At 41.4% G+C, this 20,606-nt stretch overlaps 1 protein-coding gene across 1 annotated transcript in view; it reads right to left on the reverse strand.

Annotated features, from left to right (window-relative positions):
* The window catches only part of SMURF2 (SMAD specific E3 ubiquitin protein ligase 2), a 120,207-nt gene extending 101,214 nt beyond the window's left edge, over positions 1-18,993 (reverse strand). Inside the window, exon 1 of the mRNA XM_066386436.1 lies at positions 18,864-18,993. Coding sequence (XP_066242533.1) covers positions 18,864-18,915 — 52 coding nt within the window. The 5' untranslated portion in view covers positions 18,916-18,993. The remainder of the gene's footprint in view (positions 1-18,863) is intronic.
* Between the last annotated feature and the right edge of the window lie 1,613 nt (positions 18,994-20,606).

A 20,606-nucleotide genomic window follows, 5' to 3' on the forward strand; every position in this document is an offset into this window, starting at 1 on the left:
TAACCAGTAGAGATGAGACTAGAGAAAGGATAATCTAGGAGGAAGAAAGAAATAGACACAATTTTAAAATTGGAAGGGGCTAGATATATGAGAGAGGAAAAGGAACATTCACAACAAGTTCTCTAGAATCCAGGTTAAATAAAAGGAGAAAGGTAAGGCTTAAAAGGCTGACTGGCTTAATTTTTGGAATGCCTTGAATGACAGGCTAAGAAGTCTGCATCTTACCCTGTCAACACAGGGAGATACTAAAGGTGCTAAGGAGAAAAACATGATCAAAATGAAGCTCTAGGTAAGATTAATCTAATATTGATGTCCAGAATGGGCTGCATAACTAAGTGCTTAAGGCAGAGAAAACAATTGTTACCTACAGCAACAATCTCAGTCTGATGCATTAAGAACTGAATTATGGTAGTGGAATGAGTTAAGATGTAAAAGGAAAGGATGGGTCAAGAAAAATCTCAAAAGAAAAAAGAAGAATTTGATCATTAGGGTTGAGATGAATGGGAAGTTAATTATAAATTTAAAATTCTTCCCTTGTTTGGAAATGTTTAACTCCTGACTACCTACTGGATAAAATCCAAACTCCTTAGCCTATCATTCAAGTCAGTGTATACAATATGACCAGGTGTTCCTTTTCTTCCCCTACCTATCCTACTCTATATATAGAACTAGGCATTTTAGTCTTTGCTTTTGCTCATGTGTCTCTCTCTCCACTTGGGAGACTAGAATAGCTTGAGTCTTTCTTGGAGGTAGGCTTAGACCACCACTGGAATTACTTGAACTGTGAGTAAAACAACCAACTCAGAGTTCTGTATGAAAATCCTTCTAAATGCAGTAATCTACTATGGCCTAAATTAATCCCTGGCCTCTCTTCAAAATGAGTAAACCGGTTATTGAAGAAGCATTAAAACCGCCAAACAAAGCAAATATTATTAGATTTACTCTCCTTTTAACTAAGAATTATCACACATTACCACTAAGTAGGACAGGCCTTTTAAGTTATACATCTCATCATCTCCTTTTATATTTTTATTCATTTAACAAACAAATACCTAATGAGTACTGTGGGTATTCAAATATAAATAAGAGTTCATAGCTACAAAGGAGTTCATGGTGCTATAGGGAAAAGTTAATACAACCAACGAATTTTAAGTCAATATGATAATTGATACAATGAAGTATGCTCAAGTATTTTAGGAGTATAAATAGGGGAGTGTTGGATGTTCTCTACTTGCTCTTCCAGAACCATTCTCCTTCCTTTATCCAGCAGCTCAGTGTCTTAGGAGACTGACCTTTATAAACTACATAAACTGGGCTCCCTTTCCCCTCTAGCTTCAAATTGGGTTCAGTAAATCAGAAGCAACAGCAAGGGTCTCTATAGGTTGCCAAAATAATTGTTCCTTTTGCCCTTGCTGGCCCAAAAATGGTGCAGTTTCCTATCTTTGCTAGTCCCTAAATATAGCACTATTCCTTGATGACTCTCTAATCCCTGCCCATTCATTGTAAATAGTCTCTTCATGACACTCCTTTTCACTTACTGTGGGAACTCCGTTAACTGTTTCCTATTGGACCCTAATTGATGGAGAGAGACACCTAACAGACTGGGGAAGTATGGGAAGACTTCTAAGAGGAGATAATGTTTCAGCAATGTCTTAAGGGCCGAGTCAATTTTGCAGGAAGACAAAGGAAGAAATATAACCGAGTCTAAGGAAAAAACACTGTCAAAAACTTGGATACATCAGAGAATGTAAGGAGAATAAGAAAAGATGAGTTCAGAGTGGGGAACACAGGCATAATGAGAAACAATGCTAGATCCAAATTATAAAGAGGTTTTTAGATGAAGGTATTTAATAGATCTAGTTTCTAAAATAAATCCAAAGAAAATTCATAGATAAAAGTGGGGGATATAAAACAGACATGAGACATACCAACCAAATATACCTTTTCTACATCCTGATTAGAAAATAAGAATTATTCAAAAATAGGGAAGGGAAGGAAAAGAACCGAAGATGCATTTCTTTATAAGATGGATAAGGGTTTCTTATTTTCAATTAATTCATATATCTATGAGTAAATGTTTATTATAAATATTCTATTCCTAGTTTTCATTATTTTAAATATAAGTGCTAAGAAAACTTATTCACATAAATAAGCACATGAGAGTTTTATTGTAGTAAAGCCAAATTATTTTAAATTTTTATATGCCAAAAAAAATCACAATAATCTATTATGATTTTTCTAACTTTCAGGAAAGTAATGGCATTTACTTGACTTCCTTAATTTTTATAAAATTACTTTTAATGATCAGCTAACAACTTGATCAGGTCCTTCAATTTGCTGAAGATTAAAGATTGGAAACCATGTGACTTGTGTAAAGCTGTTAATCAGTCAATGAAGTTAATGCCTTCTCAACCTCACCAATATTCTGATTTGTCTCTTTGCTGCCTCTCATCAGAGGACAATACATACTTTGGGATAGCCAGAGGTGTGCCTTTCTTTTGTAAGGTGGAAGAAAGAAATATAAAAAAACATCAATTTTAGAATCTGAAAATTGAGCTCCCTTCAAAACTGAGCTCCCTCCCATGTCTTTTGGTTTCTTTCTTTTTATTTCACCCTCATTTCATGTACCACTAACTTAGCAATAACTGGTTATTTCAACCATCCAGTCTTGTCTCTGTTTATACTGTAAGTTCCTTGAAAGCAAGATTAGGGTCCAAATCTCTTCTTGATACCCTAGAACCTACACTTTCGTGTCAGGTGCATCTAAGACTCTCAACAAACAAATCTTCAATGAATGAATATGTAAACATTTCATCCTCATCCCAAGACCTCTTTCTAGTTAGAGAAAACAGACTTACGAGTTAACCAAACTGGGTCCTGACCAGTTGGCTCAGTAGCAGAGCATTGACCCAGCGTATGGATTGCCTGGGTTCAATTCCTGGCCACAGCATACATGAGAAGCATCCATCTGCTCCTCCACCCTTACCCCTCTCCTTTCTCCCTATCTCTCTGTTCCCCTCCCACAGCCATGGCTCCATTGGAGCAATGTTGGCCCGGCGCTGAGGATGGCTCCATGGCCTCCGCCTCAGGTGCTAGAATAGCTCCAGTTGCAAAGGAGCAATGCCCCAGATGGGTGGAGCATCACCTTCTAGTGGGCATGCCGGGTGGATCCCAGTCAGGTGCATGCAGGAGTCTGTCTCTCTGCCTCCCCGCCTCTCACTTCAGAAAAATACAAAAAAAAAAAAAAAAACAGGTTAACGAAACTGGAAATCAGAAGAAACTTGAAATATCATCATCAATCCCATTTTTTCTCTTTCTTTTTTTTAAAGAGTTAGAGGGCGCCCACAGGTCAAGCAAACTTGACTTGAAGGAACCGCTGAGCTAAAGCCAGACCCAACTCCATTTAAAGTAAAAAATATATATAGATTGGTTTCCTACCTACCTAAAATAAGAAAAATTCAAAATGACCTGACTGGTGATAACACAGTGGATACAGCATCAACTTGGGATGCTGAGGTCCCAGATTCGAAACACCAAGGTCACCAGCTTGAGCATGGGATCATCTGGCTTGAGCACAAGATGACTGGCTTGACCATAGGATCACCAGCTTGAGCATGGGATCATCGACATAATCCCATGACCACTGGCTTGAGCCCAAAGGTCTCTGGCTTGAAGCCCAAGGTCGCTGGCTTGAGCAAGGGGGCACTGGCTGGCTCAGTGGAAAACCCAGTCAAGGCATGTATGAAAAGCAATCAATGAACAACTAAAGTGACACAACTACGAGCTGATGCTTCTCATCACTCTCCCTTCATGTCACTGTCACTGTCTCTGTCTTTTGCTAAAAATAAAAAAAAAGGCAGCCCTGGCTGGTTGGCTCCGTGGATAGAGCATCAGCCCAGCATGCAGACATCCTGGGTTCAATCCCCGGTCAAGGCACAAAACAGAAACAACCATCTGCTTCTCTCCCCTTTCTCTCCTTCTTCCCCTCTTTCGGCCAGTGGCTAACTGGTTCCAGCATCAGACCTGGGCACTGAGGATAGCTGGGTCAATTCAAGCATCAATCCCAAATTCGAGTTGCCAGGTAAATCCCTGTCGGGGCACATGTGGGAGTCTATCTCCCCTCTTCTCCCTTAAAAAATAAAGAAAAATTCAAAACAACTAGGAAGTAGAAAACCAAAACACATAAGGATTCATATTTTATAACAAATGACTTTGGTACAACCAGCCTCATTTTGATAGAACTGAAATAGTTGAACCAATTTTTCCATCAAAAATCTATTTACTGCCTGACCAGGTGGTGGCGCAGTGGATAGAACGTTGGACTGGGATGCCAAGGACCCAGATTCAAGAGCCCGAGGTCACCAGCTTGAGCACGAGCTCATCTGGCGTGAGCAAAAATCTACCAGCTTGGACCTAAGGTCACTGGCTTGAGCAAAGTGTCACTCGGTCTGCTGGAGGCCCGCAGTCAAGGCACATATGAGAAAGCAATCAATGAACAACTAAAGTGTCACAATGCGCAACAAAAAACTAATAATTGATGCTTCTCATCTCCCCATTCCTATCTGTCTCTGTCTGTCCCTGTCTCTGACTCTCTGTCTCTGTTAAAAAAAAAAAATCTATTACTATTCTCTTCCTAAGATTTGAGAAAAACATTTCTCAACCTTAAAGGTTCTCCTTTCACTTTCACTGATTCAGAATACCAATAAAGCCAGGATCTGAATAGTAATTAAATAATAAGTGAAAATACTTTAAAATTGTAGAGCCCTGGCCAGTTGGCTCAATGGTAGACCATCAGCCCTGTGTGTGGATGTTCTGGGTTTAATTCCTGATCAGGGCACACAGGAGAAGCGCCCATCTGCTTGTCCACCCCTCCCCCTCTCACTTCTTCACCATCACCACCACCCCACCACCTCACCACCCCGCAGCCATGGCTCAATTGGAGCAAGTTGGCCACAGGAGCTGAGGATGGCTCCATGGTCTCAGCCTCAGACACTAAGAAGAGCTTGGTTGCTGAGCAATGGAGCAACACCCCAGATGGGCAGAGCATCGTCCCCTAGTGGGCTTGCCCAGTGGATCCCAGTTGGGGCACATGCAGGAGTCTGTCTCTACCTCCCCTCCTCTCACTGAAAAAAAAAAATAGAGCTCCAAAATATTTTTATTATTGTCCTAACATTGACAGATTAGTCATGTGTGAATTTTTTTAGCTGACACTGCAAAAACAAATCTTCCGACAGTGAAATCAAATTGATCTTTACTTTGTTAAAAAGTAAATTTTACAAAGTATGGTAAAAGAGTTATATTCATCAAGTCAAATATTAACAAATGAATACTTCAGTCTTTTATCTTTATAACTTAACATTGTTGAAATTACTAAGGTATAATTGTCAGTGATGGCTTTAGGCGACCCCTGTGTTTTGGTCGTTTGACCCCCGCCGGGGTCGCGACCCACAGGTTGAGAACCGCTGAACTAAGGTGTCGCAATGAAAAACTAGTGATTGATGCTTCTCATCTCTCTCCCCTCTTCTCACTTAAAAAAATAAAGAAAAATTCAAAACAACTAGGAAGTAGAAAACTACTTCTACAGACTTCCTGTCTGTCCCTATCTATCTGACTCTGTCTCTGTAAAAAAAAAATTTTTTTATTTACTAATTTTTCTTTTAGAGAGAGAGAAAGTGGGGGAGAGAAAGAGAGAGAGAGAGAGAGAGAGAGAGAGAGAGAGAGGAACATAGAGCTGTTCCTGTATGTGCCCTGATCAGGGATCAAACCAGCAACCTCTGTGCTTCGGGACAACACTAACCAACAGAGCTCTCCAGTGGGGCTGTTAATTATTCTTTAACTCACATATATTTACTGAAGATGTAGTATGTACTAAGTATTGTGTTACACCTGGTATTTTGAATGTATCAAATGCCATTTTATTTTCTTAAACTTAAAAAAAATTTTTTCCATTATTCTTCCTTCACAAAAATTCAATGTAAAAAACACTTTCAACCTTATAGTATTAGATTCATATGATTCTGAATAATCTGATCAATCAAAAGGTTTTCTTCTTCTGTAGAAAAAGTTATATTTAAAACCTGATGGGCCTGACCTGTGGTGGCGCAGTAGGATAAAGCGTCGACCTGGAACACTGAGGTCGCCGGTTCGAAACCTTGGGCTTGCCTGGTCAAGGTACATATGGGAGTTGATGCTTCCTGCTTCTCCCCCTTCTCTCTCTCTGTCTCTCTCTCTCTCACTCCTCTCTCTCTAAAAAATCAATAAATATTAAAAAAAACAAAACCTGATGATATAAGATCAGACAAAATTAAAAATAGAATTAAACATTAATGTTTGCAATTCTTATGACAAAAAACATACAGCATATAGTTTATATAAGAAACTTTATTGTAGCCTGACCAGGCGGTGGCACAGTGGATAGAGCATCGGACTGGGATGCGGAAGACCCAGGTTCGAGACCCTGAGCTCGCCAGCTTGAGTGGGGGCTCATCTGGTTTGAGCAAGAGCCCACCAGCTTGAACCCAAGGTCACTGGCTCTAGCAAGGGGTTACTCAGTCTGCTGAAGGCCCACGGTCAAGGCACATATGAGAGAGCAATCAATGAACAACTAAGGTTTTGCAAGGCGCAATGAAAGACTGATGATTGATGCTTCTCATCTCTCTCTGTCCCTGTCTATCCCTCTCTGACTCATTCTGTCTCTGTAAAAAAAATAATAAATAAATAAATAATAATTTTTAAAAAGAAACTTTATTGTAAAGTATGGCTGTGGGCCGTGGCCGGTTGGCTCAGTGGTAGAGCGTCGGCCTGGCGTGCAGGACTCCCGGGTTCGATTCCCGGCCAGGGCACACAGGAGAGGCGCCCATCTGCTTCTCCACCCCTCCCCCTCTTCTTCCTCTCTGTCTCTCTCTTCCCCCTCCTGCAGCCAAGGCTCCACTGGAGCAAAGTTGGCCCGGGCATTGAGGATGGCTCTGTGGTCTCTGCCTCAGGCGCTAGAGTGGCTCTGGTCGCAACAGAGCGAAGCCCCAGATGGGCAGAGCATCGCCCCCTGGTGGGCATGCCAGGTGGATCCGGGTCGGGCGCATGCCAGAGTCTGTCTGACTGCCTCCCCGTTTCCAACTTCAGAAAAATACAAAAAATAAAAATAAAGTATGGGTTTGCATTAGAAGTCAGTATCACATTTGATAGTTTCAATTCTCCAACTTCATTTATTGCGAATGGGTTCCTGCATTTAGACAGTTGACCAGTTTTACAGGTCTTCACTCATTCTTGTCATCTACCTGTACAGAAATAACCCCATCTACTGGCAAAAGGTGAAACTACAGGCTATTTCTGAAAAGGCCAGCAAGCTACAAGAAGTTAATATTTAAGATTTGGGTCCAAACAATTCCCCCATCTCCAAAATCCCCAGCCATTCAAACTGTTCTCTAAAACCCTTCTACTTCCTGCCAAAAATAAAGGCATAGGAGAGAATCCAATTAATTTTCTAAATGTTCTCTATATTACTTAAAGATAAAAATTGTGGCCTGACCAGGCAGTGGCGCAGTGTGATAGAGAAGCGGGCTGGGACGCGGAGGACCAGGTTTGAGACCCCGAGGTCGCCAGCTCGAGCGCAGGTTCGTAGGGTTTGAGCAAGGCTCACCAGCGTGAGCCCCAGGTTGCTGGCTCGCGCAAAGGGTCACTCAGTCTGCTGAACGCAGGCTCATCAGGTTTGAGCAAGGCTCACCAGCTTGAGCGCCAGGTCGCTGGCTAAAGCAAGGGGGGTCACTCAGTCTGCTGTAGCCCCACGGTCAAGGCACATATGAGAAATCAATCAATGAACAACTAAGGAACCGCAACGATGAATTGATGTTTCTCATCTCTCTCCTTTCCTGTCTATCCCTCTCTCTGACTCTCTCTGTCTCTGCCTCAAAAAAGAAAGAGAGAGAGAGAGAGAAAGAGAGAAATAAATAAATTGAGCCTGGCCTAGAGTGTCGACATGGAACACTGAGGTCGCCAGTTCAAAACCCCTGATTACCGAGGGCTTGCCCAGACAACATATTCATTTTATTCTTTATATCCTAACTTTTTCAAATATAAATGAGGGAAGTTGATTGCAGGTAAACCTTGTTAAGTCACGCTTGTTGCAATTTACTTTCAGCCAGCAAGACGACAATAATAAAAAATTTAAAGGACCATGACAGAAATTTTGAAAAGAAAAATTTAATTTAGGTTTATTTTGATTTTTATAGCTCCATTCATGATACTATATAATAAAAATAATGTCTCACATGTCAAGAAATTGATAAATTTTTTGGCTGAATAAATGAAATAAAGGCTCTAAAGCAGTGGTTGTCAACCTGGTCCCTACCGCCCACTAGTGGGCGTTTCAGCTTTCATGGTGGGCAGTAGCGGAGCAACCAAAGTATAAATAAAAACATAGATTTAACTATAGTAAATTGTTTTATAAAGATTTATTCTGCCAAACTTAGCGAAAATCCGACATAAAAGTACTTGGTAAGTAATTATTATATGCTTTAACTTGCTATAACTCTGCTTTATAAGTTTTATAAAGTTAAGTTACTTCTCTACTTTATAAATCACCATTACTGTGGAACCAGTGGGCGATTAGAAAATTTTACTACTAACAGAGATACAAAAGTGGGCAGTAGGTATAAAAAGGTTGACTACCCCTGCTCTAAAGCATTCCTAGAACCTAAATCATTACAGATCCAAAATTTAAGAGACACAATTATGCTTATTAACTTATTCTTATCAAAAGGTTTATAAAAAAGCTTTTTATCAATGTTTAAAATCAAAAGACTTACATTAAAGCTACAGAAATAAAAAAGTGTGGATTATACCCTGGCCTGTGGTGGTGCAGTGGATAAAGTATTGACCTAGAATGCTGAGGTCGCCAGTTCAAAGCCCTGGGCTTGCCCGGTCAAGGCACATACGGCAATCAATCAATGAACAACTGAAGTGAAGCAACTATGAGTTGATATTTCTTGTCCCCCACCCTGTAAAATCAATAAATAAACCCCTTCTCTCTATAAAATCAATAAATAAAATATTCTGTAAAAAGTGTAGATTACAAATGATAAAATTATAAAGGGTAGAATCATAAATAAAAGGAACAGAAAAAAGTCCAGAAATAGAACTATATGCATATTGTCAAGTGATTTTTCAACCAAGGTGCCAAGACAATTGAATGGAAGAAACAGAAGTATTTTAACAAACAATGCTAGGAAAATGGGGTATTCATATAAAAATTAAAAAAACCTTGACCTTATCTCTCATACCATATTAAAAAATTAACTTTAAAAGGGTCATAGATCTAAATGTAGAAGCTAATATTATTAAAAAATGCATGAGAAAACATAGGAGAAAAATTTTTAGAACTGAGACTTAGAAATGATTTCTTAGATAGGACATAAAAAGCATAAACTATAAAGAAAAAAATTGATGAAAACGGCTTAGTCAAAAACCAGAACAACTCTTTGAGCTACTACTGAGGAGAATACAGGACAAATAACTTGCAAAACACATTATCTGATGAAGGACTTGTATCCAGAATACAAAAAGAATTCTCTAAACTCAGTAAGAACACAACCTCCCCCCAAAAAGAACACAACCCAATTTTAGAACTATGAGCAAAAGATTTCAAGAGATATTAACCAAAGAAACATGGATAACAGCCCTGGCCGGTTGGCTCAGCGGTAGAGCGTCGGCCTAGCGTGCGGAGGACCCGGGTTCGATTCCCGGCCAGGGCACACAGGAGAAGCGCCCATTTGCTTCTCCACCCCTCCGCCGCGCTTTCCTCTCTGTCTCTCTCTTCCCCTCCCGCAGCCAAGGCTCCATTGGAGCAAAGATGGCCCGGGCGCTGGGGATGGCTCCTCGGCCTCTGCCCCAGGCGCTAGAGTGGCTCTGGTCGCAATATGGCGACGCCCAGGATGGGCAGAGCATCGCCCCCTGGTGGGCAGAGCGCCGCCCCATGGTGGGCGTGCCGGGTGGATCCCGGTCGGGCGCATGCGGGAGTCTGTCTGACTGTCTCTCCCTGTTTCCAGCTTCAGAAAAATGAAAAAAAAAAAAAAAAAAAAAAAAAAAAAAAAAGAAACATGGATAACAAATAAGTCCATGAAAAGATGGTTAACAATGTAGGTCAATTAGGGAATTACAATTAAAGCTACACTGAAATATCTCTATGCACCAAGTAGAATGGCTATACTCAAAGACTGACAAGTGCTGACTAGGGTTAGGAGCAAGTGGAACTCTCATAAATTGCTGGTAAAAATGCAAAATGGTATATATATATCTTTGAAAAACAATTTAGCAATTTTCTTTTTTTTTTTTTTTTTTTTTACAAGGACTGAGAGAGAGTCAGAGAGAGGGATAGATAGGGACAGATAGACAGGAACGGAGAGAGATGAGAAGCATCATCAGTTTTTCGTTGCGACACCTTAGTTGTTCATTGATTGCTTTCTCATATGTGCCTTGACCGTGGGGCTACAGCAGACCAAGTAACCCCTTGCTCAAGCCAGCAACCTTGGGTCCAAGCTGGTGAGCTTTTTGCTCAAATCAGATAAGTCCGCGCTCAAGCTGGTGACCTCGGGGTCTTGAACCTGGGTCCTCTGCATCCCAGTCTGACGCTCTATCCACCGCACCACCGCCTGGTCAGGCTAGCAATTTTTTTAACTTAAATACGTATTTACCATACGATCCAAGAATCCCAATCATGAGAAATAAAAACATGTTCATAAAGAAAACTCAAATGGCCAGAGCAACTTAATTCATAATAGCCAAAACCCAGAAACAAGTGTCTGAGGACATATGTGAATGAATAAACAAAATAGGGGATATGTGTACAATGCAATATTCTCCAGAAATGAGCAGGAACATCTGATACGCAACATTAATGAATCTCAAAGCACTGTGCTAAGTGAAAGAAGCCTGCCTGACCCAGAAGGCTATTGTACAATTCCACTTAACATAAAATTCTAGAGAAGGCAAAACTATAGTGACAGAAAGTAAACTGATGGTTGGTTGCCAAGGGTTGAGGATGACACAAGGAAACTTTTTGGGAAGAAAGAAATGCCCTTTGTATAATCATCTATGTCAGTGGTAGTCAACCTTTTTATACCTACCACCCACTTCTGTATCTGTTAGTAGTAAACTTTTCTAACGGCCCATCGGTTCTACAGTAACAGTGATTTATACAGTAGGGAAGTAACTTTACTTTATAAAATTTATAAAGCAGAGTTACAGCAAGTTAAAGCATATAATAATAATTACTTACCAAGTACTTTTATGTCGGATTTTCACTAAGTTTGGCAGAATAAATCTTTACAAAACAACTTACTATAGTTAAATCTATGTTTTTATTTATACTTTGGTTGCTCCGCTACTACCCTCCATGAAAGCTGGAACGCCCACTAGTGGGCGGTAGGGACCAGGTTGACTACCACTGATCTACGTGGTCATTCCTACCTAAAATGAATCATCAAGATTTATTTTCAAACTGAAGTTTTATGTCTGCTGTCAGTATTTAGCAAGAAACCACATACTGCCAAACTTAAGACACATGTTGATCTTAGAATACATGCCTGGTCAAATGTAGTTTTTTTAAAAAGTAGTCAGTGCTTTCAGAAATTACTCTAAATAAAATAAATTAACATAAAATTCCTCACTTTGTATACTAATAATAATTATATTATATTAGTGGAAAACCCAAAAGAAAAAAAATTAACATTCAAGTGCAAGAAACTGCCAAATACTGAACTCAGAAAACTAATATAAAGTGAAAAGCAGGCTTAGCGTTCAACAAAACTATTCTAATCTAATCTGATTCTATTATAACTAATTTAATGTAACTAAAAAGACATCACATCACCATAGAAAAGAAGAACTGATTAATAAATAATGATGTGATGATTAAATAGCAATTTGGGGAGAAAGAGCCTCCTAAACCACTTTTTAAAAACACTAAAATAAGAAATACTTAATATTCACTACGCCTCTTGAAAAAAAAGGCCTTCCTAAGTATAGAAATAATAGGAAAAACAAAAGTTGGACAGATTTGACTCCTAAAATAACAAATTTTCTGCATGTCCAAAAATGGTCAAAATTAAAAGACAAATAACAGACTGGGGAAAATGTTTGTAGCAAATATGACAACGGACTAATATCTTTTTAATTCTCAGGCACATAAATAAGAAAAAAACTAAAACCTTCACAGATAACTAGGACAAAGCCAAACAAATCAACAAAGAGAAATATAATTAGTAAACAGAGAGGAAAATATTCAACTTCACAAGTAAATATTTAAAAACCACACACTATGAAATTAGCAAAAAATTTAAAAATTAAGTTGATGCTTATAACAGAATGGTAAAAAAGGACATTTATTCATCGCAGCCAGAAAAAAAATTAATCAAGAAATTTAAAAGTATCCATACTCTTTAACACAATAGCACTTTTTCTATGGAAATATCCTAAAAAATAAACATTTTTTAAAAATCAAAGTTTTCTACACTAAGATGTTTATAGTGATTATCTGCAATAACAAAACTTGGAAATAAATAAAAGTTAAAACAAGAAAATCACATGAACAATGGTTTCTGTAGCATCCATTTAACTGGTCATCCTAAAAAAAAAAAAAAAATCAGTCTTCACAGTTCCCATACCATTTCATCCTCCCTATTGCTCCAAGATTAATGTTTCTAAGCATCAAATATATCAAAGCTTGAAATGCTTCAAAGGTTCCCACTGCCTTAAATTAAAAAAAAAATCAAACTTCTTAGCAAACTATAACAGGGTCCTAAATGGGTCTGTCCCTATTACCTCATCTCTTGTCCTCACACCAATGCATGCATAAAAAACACATATAGAAGGCCCTGGCTAGCTAGCTCAGCAGTAGAGCAGCAGCTGGGTTTGTAGAAGTCCCAGGTTCGATTCCCAACCAGGGCACACAGGAGAAGCACCCATCTGCTTCTCCACCCTTCCCCCTCTATTTCTCTCTTCCCCTCCCACAGTCAAGGCTCCATTGGAGCAAAGTTGGCCCTGGCGCTGAGGATGGCTCCATGGTCTCCGCCTCAGGCGCTAGAATGGCTCCAGTTGCAGCGGAGCAATGGCCCCTGGTGGGCATGCCAGGTGCATCCCGGTAGGTGCATCCCGGGAGTCCATCTCTCTGCCTCCCTGTTTCTAACTTCAGGAAAAAGAAAGTTAAAAAAGAAAAAAAGAACACACAGAATTACATAGAACTACTTCTGTGTCTCCAGCATTGGTTCAATAAAATGCCAAAAAGCTCTTCATCCATACCAAACCAAGGATTTTGCATTCATGGAATTTACAGATAGAAACAACAAACACTCTTTTTTTTTTTTTTTTTTTTTGTATTTTTCTGAAGCTGGAAACAGGGAGAGACAGTCAGACAGACTCCCGCATGCGCCCGACCGGGATCCACCCGGCACGCCCACCAGGGGCGAAGCTCTGCCCACCAGGGGGCGATGCTCTGCCCCTCCGGGGCCTCGCTCTGCCGAGACCAGAGCCACTCCAGCGCCTGGGGCAGAGGCCAAGGAGCCATGCCCAGTGCCCGGGCCATCTTTGCTCCAATGGAGCCTCTGCAGGAGGGGAAGAGAGAGACAGAGAGGAAGGAGGGGAGGGCAGTGGAGAAGCAAATGGGCGCTTCTCCTATGTGCCCTGGCCGGGAATCGAACCAGGGTCCCCTGCACACCAGGCCGACGCTCTACCGCTGAGCCAACCGGCCAAGGCCACAACAAACACTCTTCACAGTTTCAGAGGAAAGGTCAACTCAGGTCAAAAGAAGTTCTAGGGATAAGGGTTATCTTGGAGCTGAACCTTAAAAGATGAGCAAGGATGTCAAGGGTAATTCCGAATAAATGGAAAGTATTTGTTTTCAAACAAAATCTTGGAAGTTTGTAACAGACTTTCAATATAGATAACTTAGATTCAGACATGTACTTAATTAATCTCTCTAAGTTTCTATCTCTTGGAGCTATGTGAGAATTAAAGCTGATAATAGATGTAAACTGAAAATAGTATCTGGTACTTAATAAGCATTCAGCACATGTTAGTCAAATGGAAACACATAACAATGTTGACTGCAAGAGTATATTTCAAGGGTCCAGCATTCTTAAAACAAAGAAAGTCACAGTAAACAAAACAAGGGGAAATAGAGGGAAAAACAGTAAGAACAGGATTAAACAACCTATCAGCAAACAGCCAGGCTCAAACGTTCTCTCTACACATATATATTCTCTCTACATATTATACTACGTACTGAACAGCACAATAATTTATACTCACAATGATAAAACACTAAGTTCTGTTAAGTATGGTCTGTTTGAAAGGAGTAAGACATATTACATCTTTAAAAGCCTTCAAAATCTTTAAAAGACATCAAAAATGGCTTAAAAAATCTTGTGTGCCTATAGTCTTTCATTTACCTTGAAAATTGAGTTATATGCAAAATATGCTAAATTATATGCTAAATAAACAACACGGTAGTATGTTGTGATAGTTACAGTTCAATCAAGAGGAAAAGGTAGAATCCATGATTAAAACACACACATACCCTTTACTTGACAATGAAAACCAAACTACATGAAGCACATAGGCAGGTTCAACTGTTGTCTAACAGACTAGAAGAAATAACTTTAAAACGAAGGAGCTAAACTAGATTGGCTTTCTCCTCAAAAATCAAGAAAATAAAATAAATTGGGGACATTCAAATCACTAACACCCCTACAGTAAGTCATTATGATATACAGGCACATTCCTACTTAGAAACCTGTGAGATACAATCAAGCTGTAATTTTTAAAGCCTTGAATCAATAAAATATGTAGGAAAACTACTAACATACCAGCATATCTAAAGTGAGATTTTTGAAGTAAATTTTCCATTAGTAAGACAAGGTTAACCTAATTACTGCCAAGGATTTTAGAAATTAATAGTATGAGGAGCAGCATACAAAAACATTTAAATTAGCCTGACCAGGTGGTGGTGCAGTGGATAGAGCATGGACAGGGATGTGGAGGACCGAGGTTCGAGACCCCAAGGTCGCCAGCTTGAGCGCGGGCTCATCCAGTTTGAGCAAAGCTCACCAGCTTAGACCCAAGGTCGCTGGCTTGAGCAAGGGGTTACTCAGTCTGCTGTAGCCCCACAGTCAAGGCACATATGAGAAAGCAATCAATGAACAACTAAGGTGTCGCAAAAAACTAATGATTGATGCTTCTCTTCTCTCTCCGTTCCTGTCTCTCTGTCCCTATCTATCCCTCTCTGACTCTGTCTCTGTAAAAAAAAAATTAAATTACAAAAAGGCCTGGAGCAGTAATGTGTTACTTCTCCATATCTTAGAATTTTAAATATTAGAAATTAGGCTCTGGCCTGATAGCTCAGTGAATCAAGTGTCATCCTTGCACACTGAGGTCATGCATTCAATCCCCAGTCAGGGCACATAAGCAATCAATGAGTACACACTAAATAGAACAACTAAGTGTAATAACAAGTTGATGCTTCTCTTGCTCTCTCTTCCACTCCCCTTCTCTCTCTTTCATCAATGGAAAAAATTAAATATTAGAAATTATATTAAACTGCTTTTTTCAAGCCTTTGGTTTCAAAAACAATGATGACATCAAAAAAATTACTCCCAATTTTTTACTATAACCAAATGCAAAGAATATGTAAGAAAAACCTGTATCAGATATTCATATGTATAATGTATACAAATTTTACATTTTATAATTAATTTGCTCTAGAAATACTTGTTGAAATTGGTATCTTTACCACAGAACCCACTTTAATGAACAAGTCAAAAGTAGCTTGATGGATCCAATCAGATTTTAACCACTAATGAATGGCCTGAGGAATTTCAAATTTAGGATTATATTAGCCCTACACTCTTAGCATCAACAAGTACCAAACAGGCCCTGGCTGGGTAGACCAGCTGGTTGGACCATCATCCTGATACACCAACATGGTGGGTTCAATCTCCAGTCAGGGCACGAACAAGAATCAACCAATGAATGTATAAATAAGTGGAGCAACAAATCAATGTTTCTTTATCTATCCCCTCCCCTCTTTCTAAAATCAATTTTAAAAAAAAGTACCAAACAGTTCACTAGTTATTGTAGTCTTCAGAATAATATGTGGAAAAGTCTAATATCTGTTATGGACAGAGATCTCCTAGCTCAAATATTTCTTCTCTTTCACTTTGTGTGTATGTGTGAATGAGTGTGAGTCAGTGAGTGAGTGAATGAGTGTGTGTGGGGGTCACCACACAAGAATTGTTTATACCTTTCAGTAAAGGGGCAACTCTCTACATTAAGGATATATTTGAGTAACTATAGTTCATAAAGCACTCTGAAATCAAAGACACTATAAATTAAAATACTGCTATCGTATTAACATAAAGAAAATAATTTTAAAGCATCGTACAGCTCCAGTGTATTGTAAACCACATAAAAATTCACTGTAGGATCTGCCTTTTTTTATTTTTTTAAGTGATTTTCCTCTATTATGGAGTCTGGATCTCAATGAACTGTTCAACACTTAGTCTAAAGGTATGCCAAACATTTCTTAAGGTCTTAACAAAGAATCAACTTAAAAAAAAAAAGGCAAAACAAAACAAAATAAAATGAGGCCTAGGTTAAATATTTTATTTGGCTTCTCAAGATGGACTGAAAAGTTGGGCACCAGCTCCAGACCAATTCCTGGACGCACATCAAACACAGCCCTGTCATTTATCCAGTCAGTCAAAACAATCTTTTCCATCTAACCCTTTAATGTTTATGTCCTAAAAAGCTGCTAATTGAATCCAGCTCTTGAGATCTATTTGTTAAAATATATACCATCTAATTTGTAAATGAACAAAAAAGAAAAGATATATGTTAACTTTCCCGGCAAAACAGAAGAAAATCCATCATATGTAACCAAAAGGGAAAGAGCAATGTTTTTAATATTTGAATATTTTTATCTTAAAATATGACAGAGACAAATTCCCAACTGTTTTAAGAAACTGAGAATACCTCAACTGTTTTTACAATTAAGGGGACACAGTATATTTAAAATTCCTCAGAAAAATCTAAAAATACAAAATAACTCTAAAATTTAATCCATTGTCCCTCCTCCCCCCCCAAAATAATCTTTTTTAACTTCACTAATGCATTTTTATTATGTATCGTATGCAGTCAGGAAACCTCAGATAAACACTTTAAGATCTACTGAGTCACAAAAAAACCTCAAGACCATTTTATCTGCAGAAAATCAAAACCCCTGTTTTCTCATATTTTTTTTTATTATGTATATAGGCTATAAGGAAGGAAATGGCCAAGAGCCTATTTCTGAGGCTCGTTCCACACCTGGAATCACAGGTTCTTTTTATAATCACTGACAAGGACTGACTCCAAAGAACAGCAGTAGATAAACTAAAGCAACAAAGATCCCTTATAAAGGTTTCCATTGATTCACAGGAAAATAAGGAAACTGGATGGGGGAAACAGGGGAGACAGGCAGGATTTTCCACTGAGAGCCACTCAGTTAATGATTCTTTTGCAATTTTCCCTAGGGAGTGTAAAACTGTCATGAAAGTAATATATGTTTTAAATTGCAACCAACATAGGCTAAATTCTCAAATACCAAATTCACTGCAAGTTTGTATCTTGAAAGTTCAGCCAGTGGACTGGGGCCTGACACAGAAGCATTCAATTACAAAAATTAGTCCATATAAATCTCAAAGTCTAGTGTAAGCAAACATAATTACAGTTTATTCTTACACATGCATGCACACACAGAGAGATTAAGAAAAACCAGCTCTCTCACCACACATTCAAAGATCAACGTGGGTAATTTATTAATAGTGAACAGTAAAACGAGGATAACTATGCTGATTTCAGTTACACTTTTCAAACCAAAAATAAATTTTCCTTAATTAAAATGGGGTAACACCAAAAATGACACTGTAAACAAAATGGACCTGTGGTGTTAAAGATTTGATGCACTTGGACTCAGAAACACTTTGCAAAGTTAGTCTTCTATCTAGCAATCCCTCCATTCTTTCTCATTTAGAAAAGGAAAGTTGAGAAGAGAGAAAACATCACTTGAAAGTTTGTATGAGCATCTCTTCAGAAATGTACCAAAAAAAAAAGTGTGTTTGTAAAGCCGGTCTGGAGTTAGAAGTAAGACACAAGTTCTGCGGCCTACAAAGCGCAACCCAAAACACGCTACCCTGCAATCAAACACTTTCAAAACACAGAGTGTACAATGAGCCGGAGCCGTCGGATCAGGCGGACACACCGGAAAAGTCGACTTGTCTCCTTCCCTCCCAGGGGTGTGAGTCTCAGGTGGTAGCACCGGCTGCTGTGGCTGGCGGCGGAGAGTGAGGGTTTTCGCACGAGGGCACAAGTGGGAGAACAAGTTCACAACCAGGGAACGCACACACACACACACCCCTCCCGTTAAGCGCTCCATCTTTAAGGAGTGTTGACTGCGCGCAGTCCGCCGCCTGAGTCAATCATCTCCGCACAGGAGCACCTCACCCCCTCCAGGACGCCACCTGGGCTTTACAGCCCGGGGACTGTTTCCGGGGGCCCCAGGAGAGTCGTGGTCCTCGGCCAAGGCTTTCCGACCTCCAACCGCCCTGGAATTGCAACCAGGAGCCCCCTCCCCTCAACAAAAGACCCCAGAGTCACCCTTGACTTTTTCAAGAATTTCCGAACAAGGGCGGGTGGTTTTGCCAGGACTCTCCCCGAACTAGGCCCTCCCACGTCCCCGACCCCCAGGCACAGATGGCGACACCCGCCCTTCCTGAGGCCACGGGCACCCCCCGCCTGGTCCTGCCGCCCGGCCGCCGCCCGCCCCCCCAACCCCTCACCTGTCAGGCGCAGCTTGACGGGCCCGTTCCTCCGGCCCCCGGGGTTAGACATGTCCCCGGCGGCGCGGGGCCCGGAGCCGGCGGGCGGGGCGGGGGCGACGACGAGGCGCGGCCGAGTCAGCACAGCGGCCGGGGCTGCGGCCCGAGCAGCGGGCGCCGCGGCCGCCACGGCCGGAGGGTCCCGGATGTGCCGCGCGTCGTCGCCATGAGCCGCGGAGGGAGCAGGACGCCGAGCTCCCCCCTCCTCCCGCTTCTCCTTCCTCCGCCCGGGCCGCACAACAAAGCGGCAGCCGCGGCCGGCCGCACCGCCTCCGCCCGCGCCCCCGCCGCCTCCGCGCTGCCGCCTCCGCCTCTCCCTCCTCTCGGCTCGGCGGGGCCCGGAGCCGACGGAGCCGGTCGGCTGAGGCGGGCGGTGCTCGGCGGCGCCGGAGCAGACTCGGGAATCTGCCGCTCCCTCCTCCACCCGCCCTCGGGTCTGAGCGAACCCGGTATTGCGGCCGCCGTGGCCACTCGTCGGCTGCGGGGGCGGGGAGGAGACCCGGGCTGGAGGTAGAGGAGAGGCGGGGCCCGAGGGCGGGGCGGGGCCTATCCGGGGCGGGGCCTGGAGGCGCGCGCGCAGGGTGCCGGGGACTCGAGCGCGCGAGGCTGGGCTAGGACTGGGCGCCCGCTGTCAGCTGGGGGTCCCAGGTCGAACTGGAGGAGGGATCTCGCCAAGGGAAGAAGTGGCGGCGCGGAGCTCCCTGGCACCAGGAGGGGCTTAGTGTCCTGCCCACTTACAAAAGAGCTTTGGTTCGTGCTGTACACACTGAATTTGTTAGTCGCCCTGGCGTGCAGGGCTCACAGACAGGTGGGGTGAACCAAGTTAGAATTGCTGCGCTCCGCGAATGGAGCGTCGCTGGGGGGAAGAGACACCATTTCCAGACCGAGGATTCCAGCAAATCCCCAAAGGTATTCTTGCTCTTGGTATCTTAGCTGTCACCTCCATCCAGGACTCACCTGGTAAACCAGATCAGGTTACCTGCCCGCTCCGGCTCCTTTTTCCAGCTGTAGTGCAAGGATAGAGGATAACTGCCTTAAAGGATTGTTAACAAGATAAACTAAAGAAAAATGTGTGAAAAGATTTTCATACAGTACTGTCTCTAGTTAATCTCAGGAGGACAAAATAAAAAATGAAATAAGTGTACCTTACCCTTTGACTCTGTAATTGCATTCTTAGAAATTTATTCTTGACATATTGTACTGCATAAGATGTTCTTTGCAAAGTTTGGTTAATAACAAAAGAAACAGCCTGGTGAATTATATTACAGCAACCACATAGCTTTGTGTGCAGTCATTCAAATGGCAATTGCGAAGATCATATACTATGGAAGAGTTTATAAATAAAGTTTAAAAGCACAATAAGCCTGACCAGCCAGTGGCGCACTGGATAGAGCATCCGCCTGGGACGCGGAGGACCCAGGTTCGAGACCCCGAGGTCGCCAGCTTGAGCGCGGGCTCATCTGGCTTGAGCAAGGCTCACCAGCTTGGACCCAAGGTTGCTGGCTCGAGCAAGGGTTTACTCGGTCTGCTGAAGGCCAGCAGTCAAGGCACATATGAGAAAGCAGTCAATGAACAACTAAGGTGTCGCAACGAAAAACTGATAATTGATGCTTCTCATCTCTCTCTCCCTATCCTGTCTGTTTATCTGTCTGTCTGTCCCTAGCCCTCTCTCTGACTCTCTGTCTCTGAAAAAAATAAAAAAGC

This window comes from Saccopteryx leptura, chromosome 5 (assembly GCF_036850995.1).
Source record: "Saccopteryx leptura isolate mSacLep1 chromosome 5, mSacLep1_pri_phased_curated, whole genome shotgun sequence".
Classification (NCBI taxonomy): domain Eukaryota; kingdom Metazoa; phylum Chordata; class Mammalia; order Chiroptera; family Emballonuridae; genus Saccopteryx; species Saccopteryx leptura.